Below are 13825 nucleotides of genomic sequence, written 5' to 3'. Positions count from 1 at the left end.
AAGAATTAATTGGAAATATAATGATTATTTCAGGTCTAGGCGTTCTGCCAGTCTCCTATCTACCAGTATTGAAGGCCACGAAAAAGAACACAAAGTAATAACTTATTCCCTTGTGATTCAAACAGAACCAGTAGGAGATCATTACAAAATGGAGAATACATATCTTCATAATCCGGCATCCTGCTTGATAATTCATAGTGTAGTTTAATACAGAGAACATAAGCAATTTGACCATCCATCACAAACCCCCCTTTTTCTCATATTAAAATACAGAGATTAAAAATTATCTGATTATAAACTTCAAACAAAATAGTGAATAGGGCCACTACTAATAATATAATGCTATCACCAAGTTCAGGTTTGGGTATAGGGTCCCGTCAGTGCATTGACGAGTCCCGTAGTTGCTTGTCTGCACAGCTGCTTGGATTTGTTGGACCCTACCTTTGTCAATATTTTTTATGGTGATAACAATAACAACATGCCCTGTATAAAAGTCCTAACATGTATATAAGATATAAATGGCAAAGTTTTAATAAATGAACACACTTAGTGTTACATGGTGGGGTGTTCACCCATTCACCAGGTTCTGGCCTTGTGCATAAAATCCCTGTGACATAGGGTATTGTTGATTAAAAGGTTTCGGATTATGATAGACAATTTTCTTAGCCTTCTTACATAGCATAGGTATCAGACATGCTACTAATTTAACAAAAACGTATATAATCAATATTATGAGTAATATATGTAAAGCGCCTTGCATGAGTCCTGCAGCCCATCCTCCAATGCCTCTGAACCATGAGGCCGGGTTCAGCCATGACAACCAGTCTGGCCAATCTAGGTTCCAATCTTCTTCAGAATTGGCTTTCCTAAATTCCTCCTTTAATTGCTTTGCTTGTTCAATATCATGTTTAATCTGTACTGTCCCTTGGGGATCTATATAATGACAGCATGCAGGACCCACTATCTGGCACATACCCCCTTGACTTGCAGTTAAATAATCTAGTACAAGTGTATGTTGGTTAGTAACAGTAATAAGCTGTCGGGTAAGTACTGAAGAAACATTTAAAGCATCAAATATTAATTCGGTAATATTGTCAAACAACTCTGCTAGTTTTTCTATGTTATGTGCATTTCTAATTGGTCCTCCAAAGATGGATAGAGCATATCCTAACTTGGTGTGCCAAGGTAAGTGTACCAATGGGTGGGCTTTTTGCTTCCCCTCCCTTTTGTACAGCATATGTTTTGGTACTTTATCATAAGGAAGTGCATCCTTGTCCCATGTCCAGGTAGCAGACTGTAACCTAGCTAGGGTACAGGTACCTGTGGTAGTCTGCGGGATCCATTTATATGCATTATGTCCGCACACTATATATATATCATGGGGAAGGTCAAACCATTGCATACTTCCTAGGGTTAACATGTGAGCAAAATGAACTAAGGGAAAAGACTGCTGTAATACACACCAAGGACAATTTGTTCCCAAAGACCCATGGTATACTCCTGTGCATCCACAATACATAGTTTCATTTCCTTGTAAGTCTGTTTCTTCCATATACCCTGGATAACGTTTACAATCAGTCTTACTTCCTGAAGGGAAGAAATGGCCGTATTCCCAACTACCATTATGTATGTACCGTTCTACCAGACTTGGTCTAAATACATCTGAGGTCTGTTGGGTTTTATTGAAGCTTATCTTTATGCCTTTTATGGGGATCTCACCTAGTGTCAGTGTTTTAGTGACATTTTTAGGGACCCATTTTCCATTTTCCTTTTGTGTGAGAATCAGTGCCTTACCAGGTATCAGGGTTAGATTTACCTGCCACCAGGGATCCTCCATCCATCCTGCTATGGGTAAGGGCACACTGGTTTTAGACCATGTATACCTTTTTGTGTTATCCTTTACCTTTGAGGGATCCCAACATGTAGTGTTAAGAAGTTCTTTCTCACTAAGGGGCACAGCCATGTATGGCATGGATTTTGAACTTATAGGACTGTGTGTACATATCCAACAATCAGAAGTTTGTTAATGCTGTTATAATTTGATGATGTTTTATGAATTTATTGTCCACTTCCTCCTTGAGAACTTGAGTCATCGTCCCCACGAGGGGCAACATCAACACCAACCCTGCCAAGGGCAACATCATCGATCGAGGCGACGTCATCTGGGCTGATAACCTTTTTGCAATGGCTTGCATGTATCCAATTGGCTCGTCCTTGGAGCTTCACTGATGTGGCGGTGACCTGCTGTACTTCTACTGGTTGGCTGTACCTTGGTTCCAGACTGCTCCTGTTGTGTATCTTTGTTACCACCCAGTCTCCAGGTTGTAGTGAGTGGGTACCTGAAAGAAAGTTTGGATCTGGAATAGAAGAAAGGATTAGTTTATGTGTCCTCTCCAGTTGCTTGTGTAGGGCAGCCAAGTATGTGGTCATATTGTCATAATGCTTTTGTAACTGCTGAGGAAAATACAGTCCTGTCTTTGGCATATTTCCAAACAATATTTCATATATTTCATAGGGAGAAAGTTTATCCTTCCCTCTTGGTGTGGTTCTTACAGAGTATAAAGCCAGGGGTAGACATTGTGTCCACGGTAAAGAAGTTTCATTCATGGCCTTTTGGATTTTTAATTTCAAAGTTCCATTTAGTCTTTCTACCTTACCACTGCTTTGTGGGTGATAGGGAGTGTGAAATGCTTGTTCTATCCCAAGGCTTTTTAATATGTTCCTCAATAGTTCTTGGGTAAAGTCAGTACCTCTGTCACTTTCAATTGTCTCTGGTACTCCATAGCGGCACACTACCTCAGCTATCAGTTTCTTTGCTGTGGTATCTGCATTTGCTTTAGCCACTGGAAAAGCTTCTGGCCATCCTGAAAATAAATCAGTGCAAACAAGTACATATTGGTACATTCCCACCTTAGGTAGTTGTATGTAGTCCACCTGTAATCGCTGAAAGGGGTAGTAGGACTTAGGAGTGTGTTTAGCTGGTGTTTTGGTGGTTTTACCAGGGTTGTGTTGTGCACATGTCATGCAGCCCTCTGTATATTTGGCTGCTGCATTTTGAAAACCTGGAACATGCCATGTCTGTAACACTAGCTGGCTCATAGCTCCCTTTGAACAGTGTGTTTTCCCATGGGCTAGGGCACACATCATTGGATACAGTGCTCTTGGTAGGCAAACCTTAGAATTAAGATGCCTCAACTATCCTAGACCTATTGCTGCACCTCTCTCCTCCCACTCTGCTTGCTCTTGAGGGGGTGCTTGGTCCTGGAAAGCACGCAACAGGGTCTCTGTGATGTGTTGTAAAACAGGCTTCACAATCATAAGAGGGAGAGCAGCAGCGTCTTTTGCCGCTGCATCCGCAGCCTCATTCCCTTTTGATAGGAGATCACTGTTATTAGTGTGTGCCTGTATTTGACTATAGCTGCTTGGTCTGGCATGTGCAGTGATTCTAAAAGTTCTTCTACTGCTTTTGCATTCTTTATAGGTTTACCTGCCGAGGTCAAGAACCCTCTGGCTCTCCATATTGTCCCAAAGTCATGTGCAACTCCAAAGGCATATCTGGAGTCAGTGTATATGTTGACACGCTGTCCCTTACCCAATTTACACCCCTCAGCGAGTGCTTTTAGTTCTGCCTCCTGAGCTGAGCTGCTGGAGGGTAGGGACTGTTGTATGACGGCCTTACCATTGTGGACCACCGCATACCCGGTGAGGAAATGTCCTTTGTCTTCGCTCCAATATCGAGATCCATCTACAAAATACTCAGCATAAGGGTTAATCAGAGCAACATCAAATATACTGTTTATGCCGTTTGATTCCATATCCACTAGGCTTTGACAGTCATGTTCATGTTCAAAATTAAATAGTTCATCATCAGTGGATAGTTGAAAAATAAGGGGGTGTCCATGTCCCTGTCCCCCCACTCCTCCCTCCTTTTGTTCAGAATCTAGGGGCAGGAGTGTAACTGGATTCAGAACAACACAACGTTTGATAGTCACATTAGGGGACAGAAGAGTAAGTTCAATTTTAGTAAGTCTTGCAACTGATAAGTGTTTTGTCTTGACTGTGTTCATCATTTCTTGCACTGCGTGTGGGACTTGCACAATAATGTCATGTTGGAGTACAATATCTGTTGCTTTATCAACTAAAGCTGCTGCTGCTGAGACAGCGCGTATGCATGTCGGGGATCCTAGTACAATGGGATCCAGAGCAAGGGAGTAATAAGCAAGAGGTCGCATCTTGCCTCCATGATCTTGGGCTAATACTCCAGAGGCATGGCCTGCCTGTTCATGGCAGAACAGAGTAAATGGCTTATTGTAGTCAGGAAGTCCCAATGCTGGCCTTGTAGTCAGGGACAGTTTCAGGGAGTGAAAATTGTCAATTGCCTCAGGTGACAGTACAAATGGGTCAGAGGTGAGACAGTCATATAATGGTTGCATCATAGCAGAGGCATCCCTGATCCAGGCTCTGCAGTACCCTATTAAACCCAGGAAAGTCCTCAATTGTTTAGGGTTTCTAGGGACTGGGTGTTTCTGTATGATTTCCAGCCTGTCAGGAGTTAAGTGTTTCATACCTTGGGAAATAAAGTGACCAAGGAAAACAACTGTTTTGGCACATAATTGCAACTTGTGCTTGCTCGCTTTACAGCCAACTTCTTCTAGGAACATTAATAGTGATTTAGAATCTGTTTCACTGTTCTCCAGACTCTCACTACAAAGTAACAAATCATCTACATATTGTAGTAGAACTGAGGACTGATTGGGGGGCTGCCAGGTGTCCAGAATATCTTTCATGGTACGTGAGAAGATATCAGGGGAGTTTGCGGCACCCTGTGGCAGCACTACCCAAGCATACTGTCTTCCCCTATGTGTAAATGCAAAATACTGCTGGCACTCTTTATCCAGCGGGATGGAGAAGAAAGCATTGGCTAAGTCTATAACGGTGAAATAGACTGCAGTGCCGGGGACCTGGTTGAGCAGAGTATGTGGGTTAGGCACTTGTGGTGTATTAATTATTGTCACAGCATTCACAGCCCGTAGGTCATGTACCATCCGGTACTGTACAGGTTGACCGGGCAGTGTCTTTTTCTTTACTGGGTAAAGAGGAGTGTTGAAATGCGAGATTATGGGCACTATGAGATTGTTTTCCAGTAAGGAGTTAATATCCTTTTCTATAGCAGCGTCTTGCTGTGGACTCAGAGGATATTGCTTTATACATACAGGACGGTTCTGCATGTCTGGTTTTAAATTTACTTGTACAGGCGGCACATTTAAAACTCCTACATCCATCTTATCTTGTGCCCATAGTTTTTCTGGGATGTCTGCCAACCAAAGGGGAGGGGTACTGGGGGCTTTTTCAGTGTCCGGCATACTTGCCATACTAAGGAGTTTGCATAGCAGGGACTCTGGAATGGCTCTGGTGATAGCAACTCTGCCGGTACATATTTGGTTTGTAATACAGTTCTGGCTGCCTCTGTGTCTACTAGAAAAGAGGTATTTTCCCCTGTGGGTAAAGTTACAGGCACCATCAATGATGGACCTGTCGGGGGGAGCACTGGGCAGAGGGAGACATCAGGGTTGCCAGTTTCCTATGCAGCAATCAAAGAATTGGGAGGCTCAACTGGACGGGAGGGACATCGGGCTGAATAATGACCCTTCTTATCACAATTCCAGCATGTAATCTGGCTAAGATCCCTTCTCTGGGTTCTCAAAGTGTCTTTTTGTTCCCTGCCTCTTCCTCTATAGCCCCCCTTTTGTTGCATCGGGGCGAGACGGGTTCTTTTAGCAGCTTCTTGTACTGCCGGCTTAAGACCGGACATAAAAGTTATTTTTAGTAGGCGCAAGTCTTTTGCATCACCTTCTTCATACCCGTGATCTAACCACTGCTGCTGTAAAGTTGTGGCATAATCAGGGACTGACTGTTTAACATCTTGGGAAAATGACAAAACTATCAGTTCGATCCTGTTGAGTAGCATCTACCCAGGGCTGCATAGCGTTCAGGTATTCTAGTCCTGATTGCTCATTGGTTTTATTTGCTGGTACGGGATTTGTAATAGCAGCTTGTATTTGATTTTTGAGCACTTCCCCTCCCTTTGTTTCTACCAGGCTCTCCGTATCTGACCATGTAGCACGGTAAGCTAGATGTACTGCTCGCAGCTTTCTATGGAAAGCGCTGGGTGTTTTCCGTGGGTCTGGGAGTGTGTTACATACAGCTAGTAAATCAGCCGGGCTCCAGGGGCGATACACAGTGGCTTCATGTGACTGGATTTCCCCTACTGCCCCAGGTACTGGTTGCCCGTCTACATCTACTGGTTTTGGTCCCCTGTGTGTATGGATACTTGATACTAACGGAAACAATCTAGTGGGGCGCTGCGTACCACAACTGACACAATATCCTGCAGTGAGGGGGTTCTGCTGCCCACAGTGTGGACATGTCCAGCAGCTGCCTTTCTTGCTATTTTCAGGATAAGGAGATGGCGCAGTTGCTGCTGTGGGGCTGTTTGGCAGTTGTAAAGCGGTTAACACATTAGTGAGGAGCTTTTCACTTAAAGGGTCTTATAAATCATACATTATTCCATGATTTGCTTCCATACTCTTATGTTCTGTGTTACTCACTCTCTGTGCTACCTCATACCACATTTGGGCTTTTTCCACCATGTTATTGTCTTTCAACCATCCAACACAATTTGTCATAAATCTTTTCCAATCACATTCTGCTAATGTTCCATAGGACCCAACTCCCATCATTTTAAACATTATTTTACAATCCTTCACAGCCTCAGATCCTTTTGCTCTTTCTACTATTTTGATGGCAGAGACCCACGTCTCAGGGCTGTCCCGCATTTTTGTCTTACTATTTTCTGACCCCATGGTCAGAGGGCGTAGGGTAGTCTCCGGAAAACTCCCCAGCTCCAAACAGACAGGCCTTAGTCTGTTGACAGATATCTCAGACAATCTATCTTACAGTTTCAGAAAGACTATCAATATCAAAAGTCGTTCCTTCAGACTATTCTAGCAGTGGGATATCCTTTTCTCTGATCCCTCACTGTTTTGAACATCAAGAACAGACATAATGCTGCCAATCCACAAATTGCAAGAGCAAATCCTTCAACACAATCTACATTCATGAACTTCCATTGATTCAAGCAGGAGTTGGTCACATTCATTTCAAACTTCTACAAACCCTTCGTCTCTTTCACTTATGCAGAACACTTGCTGCCGGGGGGTGTCTTTCAGTTCATAGAGCCCGTGATGTAGCATATATCCCAAACTCTTTCCTCTAGCACTTTGCAATGGTTTCACATGCAAATTATATTTGGTAACATATATATATTATCCTCCCCGCTCAGCCGTTCACTCTGTGGGTTGTAGTTTAGGGGCCTGTTATCTATGTTGGTGATTTCTTTAGGGGCTCTGGGTCTGAGCCAATACCAATGTTCTTCACTGTAATTACTACTACGACACAGGTGGCACCTGGGATAAGTGTCAGGGTCATTCATTGAATACAGGATGTTATATTACAACGGTATTCAATCCAGCGGTCTGATGTTATACTACTACAGACTTAATTACTTGGATGTTATTTTACATCAAAGTGTATATGCCGGATTATCATGTGCTAGAAATCAGTCTGTACTGATTCCCACCTTATGCCAGTCTGGCAATGCATACAACTGGTTTATGGACCCTTAAACACAATATCACTGTTTGGCAGTGAATTTAGGAAAATATAAATTATTTTCTAATACAGTATTCAAAGTTTTCCCTATTGTACTGGGTAATGGTATTGAGTGCAAATTCAATATAGACACAATTGCTCCTCCTTGCACTGAGTGTATATCGTCTTCTATGAAGTGGATATTACTTCTGGGCTGGGAGCCATACAGTTTCAACAATTTGATATGTATGTCTTCTCACAGATGTATTCAACATCACACTACACACACATTCATCACACTTGTCACATACACCCCCATGTAAATCCATTTAACCACACTACCATCCTGACAAAGGACCTGATTATTACGGGACCCCTTTGTAGAGACTTACATATACAAAGTACGTTTCCAGGGACTTAACAGAGTGGCTGAAACAAATGGTGTAACATAAAGTCTGTTACTTACCGCGCGGTTTTGGTTTCAGTGACTCCCCAGGTCCTTCCAGATTAGTGGACTTTGCACAAAATTCTCATTAGGAGGTCCCGGGCTGTTCGGCACCATAACTGTCGAAGAAACCCCTTCCAGGTAGCACCTTTTGGGATGGGTGCTCTAATGGGCTCCCTCTGCTTTGTCAGGTGGTATTCAAATATGGTAATTGAAGTATCAGCAGTGCACCGGGAGATCAATAAAGACAATAGCAATCTGTCGTCTCAATCAATATTCTCATTTATTATCAAGATACATAGGTTAATATACCCTCAGGGCGTACCCTCTAACCAGGGTGTTACCTCTCATGGAACAACCAATCATAACATTTTACACGTAGACTGAAAATACGTCATAGGGTACCTTCCCACTGAGGTCACGTGGTCTTTCTAACACCTGCAAATCCTGGCCTACAAACAATAGAAATGTAGGAGGTTTTCATAAGGCTATGTGATGATTTCATATATGTGTGTGAAATACTGAGATAAAGAATTAATTGGAAATATAATGATTATTTCAGGTCTAGGCGTTCTGCCAGACTCCTATCTACCAGTATTGAAGGCCACGAAAAAGAACACAAAGTAATAACTTATTCCCTTGTGATTCAAACAGAACCAGAAGGAGATCATTACAAAATGGAGAATACATATCTTCATAATCCGGCATCCTGCTTGATAATTCATAGTGTAGTTTAATACAGAGAACATAAGCAATTTGACCATCCATCACACTTTTCAACTCTACGCGTTCTTCAATAGTTTTCACTTTGCAGTGAATCATCCGGGACCATGCAGAGAAGGTCGAATTGTGTCGGAAGGTTGAATTGTGTCTGATATTACAGAGAAACCTGTGTACAATACACTGACATACAAACATGTGGCGTGAAGAGATTGCGAGCCACTGTTTGCAGCTTGTAGCTCCATGCTATAAAGAAGAAGAGCCTTCCAACTCATGAGGTCACAGCTGCATTCGGCCAATAGAACGGCTCTATGCCTCCTGTTTGTCCAAACCCGTTGTCTGGGGACTTGGCTCTGATTGACCAATGAATGTTGAGTCCGTGACCTAAGCGGGGGAGTGTCCTAAGCTCTGGAAGAGCCCCCCCAGAGCTGCCTATGCGTATTTGCAGCAAACGCCCACAGATTAAAGAAAATTTGAATCTCTGTTCTGGGTCAGATACACGGCAGACTTTTCCGCAGCATATTCAACCTTTTTACAACATACCGTAACTCTGTTAAGGCATCAAGCTAATGCTCTAATTTACAGAGGTCTGTCATAGTGACATTCTCTTTACATATAATAGCAGTTTGCTATATATTTTAATGAGCAATGTGCCATTGTTTTGAAGTGTGGGTCCCTTTTTTTCTATGGGATTAGGTATCTGACAGCATAAAAATGCTAGTAGCCATGTCAACATTGTCAGCAAGCAAACTATGTTCCAAATAAAACATTTTTGGAAATTCGACTGGTCCATTATGCTGGCAATAAATGTTACTGTATTGGGTCACAGCAGAGCTTGGAATAACTTGGTTTCCTTCATCTACCTGTGGTTTTATCATCTGATTGGATACCCATTATTGAATGCAGGGGTATAACTAGTCATCATGGGACCCCATAGCAAAATAAAAATGGAATGAGGCTCCATTTCCACATGACCTTTTCTAGGCTTCTTATTGCTCTATAGTCTATTACCTGCAGCCTTCGGCACACTTAATTTACTGCCAATCTCCATCATCATCATCATCAGTGATCAATAGATCCCTCACCTCTAAGGCACTTTTTACATTGCCGCTGGCCTCCTTCAGCTTCTGGGCACCACGCCATCTAACCTGTTAGTAATGCCTGGTTGATCTGGTTGATCAAGCTGGTCCTGCGTCTGGTAAACCTTAGCATCTGCTTGGGAATTTTTTTTTATTGTTGATTTACAATGTAAACTGGTGAAGCTCCAGCTTTTACATTATTTTGTGCAACTAATATTTATTCTCTGTAGCCGCTGTGACAATATTAAAAACAAGCATTGTATGAGCTCAAATCATTGATCACTAGAGTTCAAACAATCAATGCAATGCTAACCAACAGAAACCTACTAAAGTGTACTCACAATTGCAAGATATTCACTACTCCCACTCAAACCTTTAATCTCCCAGCGAGATATTGAGCCAGGAGAGCGGGTGGTCCTGTATCAAAGTTAACTGTACCAAGCTGGAAGCATCTCCAGCAAAGCTCCAATTATAATTAAAAGGGGCTTTGCATGAGATTCTTCCTGCATAATACGGCAGCCTTAGATAAAGGACCACCCGCTCTACCGGCTCAATCCCCTGCTTGGTGATTTAAACTTTGAACATTGGCGAGCATTTTGGAACTGGAGGTACACTTTATTTGTACGACTGATCATCTGTAACCGCTTGATAAATTTAACACTAACCAACATACACTATATTGAAAAAAGTATTGGGACACCTTAACATTACTCCAACAGGAGCTTTTTGACATCCTATTCTAAATCCATAGGCATTGAAGTGGATCCCCTTTGCAGTTAAAACAGATTCCACTATTCTGGTAAGACTTTATACAAGATTTTGGAGTGCGTATGTGTGAATATTTGCCTATTTATCCAGAAGAGCATTTGTGAGGTGAGACACTGATGTAGGATGGGAGAGCCTGGCTCGCAATCTCCATTCTAGTTCATCCTAAAGGTGTTTGATTGGGTTGAGATCAGGGCTCTGTGCGGGCCAAGTCAAGTTCCGCACCAAACTTACCCAACCATGTATTTATGGACATTGCTTTTGTGCACCGGGGAACAGTCATGCTGGAACAGGAAAGGGCCTTCCCCAAAGTGTTCCCACAAAGTTGGAAGCATACAATTGTCCAAAATGGTATTCTGAAGCATTAAGATTTCCCTTCACTGGAAAAAAGGGGCCTAGGCCAACCCCTGAAAAACAACCCCATATCATTATCCCTCCTCCACCAAACTTTACAGTTGGCACAATGCAGTCAGGCAGGTAATTTTCTCCTGGTATTCGCCAAACCCAGAATTCTCCAGCAGACTACCAGATAAAGAAGTGTGATTTGTCACTCCACAGAACATGTTTCCACTGTTCCGGAGTCCAGTGGCGGCATGCTTTACACCACGCCATCTAATGCTTGGCATTGTGCTTGGTAATGCCTGCAGCTGCTCAGCCATGGAAACCCATGCCATGAAGCTCCGGGCGCATAGTTTTTGTGCGAATGTCAATGCCAAAGGACTTTTGTATCTCTGCAGTTATTGAGTCAGCGGAGCATTGGCGACTTTTATGCACTATGTGCCTCGTGGAATATCTAGGAGGGAAGAAATTTCACGAACTGACTTGTTGCAACGGTGGCATCTTATTACAGTACAATATTCTAATACAGTGAGTTGTTTAGAATGACCCATTCTTTCACAAATGTTTGTAAAGGCAGACTGTATGGCTAGGTGTTGGATTGTATACCCCTTTGGCAAAGGGACTGAATGAAAGACCTGAATTCAATGATATATGCAGAACTAATTATTAAACAAGGGACACTGTATATACATGCCTGGAACCATCACAAATACAAACATAGTGAACCCTGAATGGAGTCATTTTAGGTGAGCACATATTTAATCAGATTTTTATTGATTGTGTTTGTGCCAAGGTCTAACATTTCGCACTGAGCCAGTTTACCTCTGGCTATACCATTAGATGTATATGTTTGTGCAGATATACGCACACATATGAGCATTTGCTGACAGTAAATCACATTCCCTGTCCCGCACTTTGTCACCAATCATTAGTCTACTGCCTAAGTGCTCCATTTTAGATGACCTGATCTACATTTTAAAAGTCAAACAGCAACCGAATCATATTTCTCATCTGCTGTAATAACAGTGATCAAGATATCAAATTTATAAGTACTACTAAAATGGCTTTTCAAAGTAGAATTCTCTTCCGCTGTTCTGATGTGGGAAAAATAACGTATTCCTCCAACGATATGTATCTCTGCTGTTTTTCTTTTATGTCTCAATAATATGTATTGAGTTTTTTAAGAAGTGTATCAAAGGATTACAAAGAGAAAACCATGAACACAATCCATCATGCATGACAGAAAGCCTGAGGTAAGCAAAGTCAAAAGTCAGGTATATTGCATTTTGTAGAGTTGTTTTTTTTCAAGGGACTTCACTCAACGACCATGTTCTGTGTCTGCATAGGCGAGGCTGAGAGGGGGTTATTATTCTTCCATGTTTAATCCTTCTGCTATTTCATTTTGGCCTTAGTTCACATCTGCGTTAGAGGCTTCGTTAGGGGTCTCCGTCGCAGATCTGGTTGAGATTGCCGGAGACAATAGCGCAGCAGCAAAAGCGATTGCCGGGGCTAACGATTTAAGGGCAGCCCTGGACCTAACAAAAGCCCACAGGGTTGTCCTGTGTAATCACCTGGTAGGGCATATCTAAGGTATGTCTTAACAGCTGCCTGTGCATTTCAAATGCACTGGCAGTAATGCATTGGAATACATAAACAGGGGCACACCTCCCATGAGGCAAGTTGAGCAATTTTAGTGCCTGCAGGGGGCGGCATTTAGTTAATCTTGCTGATAATCTCTAATCTGATCTCTACACCTTAAATCATCAGTTTTCCATAGGAGAGAATTCATTGCTGCTCCATTCTGTGACTCTTCTTATTGCACATAGTATCAGTTCTCTGAACCTCTGCTGCAGTCTTATAACAGAGCCTCTCATTACTGTGCTTAATAAGACGAGCAGCAGTGAATCCTCTCCTCTATGGTTCTAGTAAGAAGCCCCGCCCCTGCTAGCTTCCTGCAATGCAATGCATTCTGTGAACAGAAGGGCATAGCCTGAAACAGGGAGCTGTGTGCATGGCATCTTAATGGGGGTTAGGGTGTTGCCATTTCAGATTTTGTCTCAGGTAGCAGAAAATCTAGATTCGTCCGGAACATCAGTATTCCAAAGCATTATGAAAAAAAATCATAACATTAAAAAGTAAAGGTCCCCTAAAAAAAAATAAAAAAAAATTAAGTTTAATAAAATACACAAAAAATACATATATTATATCACATCCTGTATAATAGAAGTCATTTAAGGTGTTAGGAGACTTACATAAAAAAACACACTTAAAAAAATAGTAACATTTTATTTTTGAACATTCTGCATTAAATAATATGTAAATTAACTTCTAAATTGTAATGTCCGTGGCTGCGGGCTGCCAGCTCCAAACTTCCCTTGACAGCCGCAGCCACGAGTCGGCAAGCGCTGACCCCAGCCTCCTCCTCAAGAGACGCCAGCGTTCGTGTCCACTCACCTCTGCCGGATCCCGTAGGGTGCGCGCGCACGCTCGTGCGCGCTCTTAAAGGGGCAGCGCGCGCACCGGAACGGATGGACGAACTTTGACCCGTGAGTACCCTGGACTATAAGAGGGGTCCAGCCCCCTAGTTATATGCCTGAGCGTTGTTGTGTATCCCTTAGTCTGTCTATGAAAAATGGTCCCCTGTTCCCGTTCCTGTACCTGTATCCCGTTCTAGTGCCGTGCTTGCTATAGTCGTGCTGTGCTGGATACCATGCTTGCCTGCTTCTCCACGCCTGACGTCAATCCGCTGCCTAGTTCCTGCCAAGCTACTGTCCGTGCTGCCACAGGTACCCTAAATACCATAGACTGTGACCTGCGTCCTGTTGGC

General features: G+C 42.7%; 1 protein-coding gene across 1 annotated transcript; it reads right to left on the bottom strand.

The window, feature by feature from the left end:
* Nucleotides 1-429: 429 nt before the first annotated feature.
* Nucleotides 430-8532, bottom strand: LOC142759807 (uncharacterized). The gene is made up of 2 exons (XM_075862402.1): nt 8117-8532; nt 430-2339 (listed from the first exon to the last, which is right to left on the bottom strand). The coding sequence occupies exon 2, from the start codon at nt 1970-1972 to the stop codon at nt 569-571; it is 1404 nt and encodes a 467-aa protein (XP_075718517.1). The 5' UTR covers nt 1973-2339; nt 8117-8532; the 3' UTR covers nt 430-568.
* Nucleotides 8533-13825: the final 5293 nt, after the last annotated feature.

The sequence above is a fragment of the Rhinoderma darwinii genome, chromosome 4 (assembly GCF_050947455.1).
Source record: "Rhinoderma darwinii isolate aRhiDar2 chromosome 4, aRhiDar2.hap1, whole genome shotgun sequence".
Lineage (NCBI taxonomy): Eukaryota > Metazoa > Chordata > Amphibia > Anura > Rhinodermatidae > Rhinoderma > Rhinoderma darwinii.
This window is presented reverse-complemented; position numbering and strand designations above follow the sequence as displayed.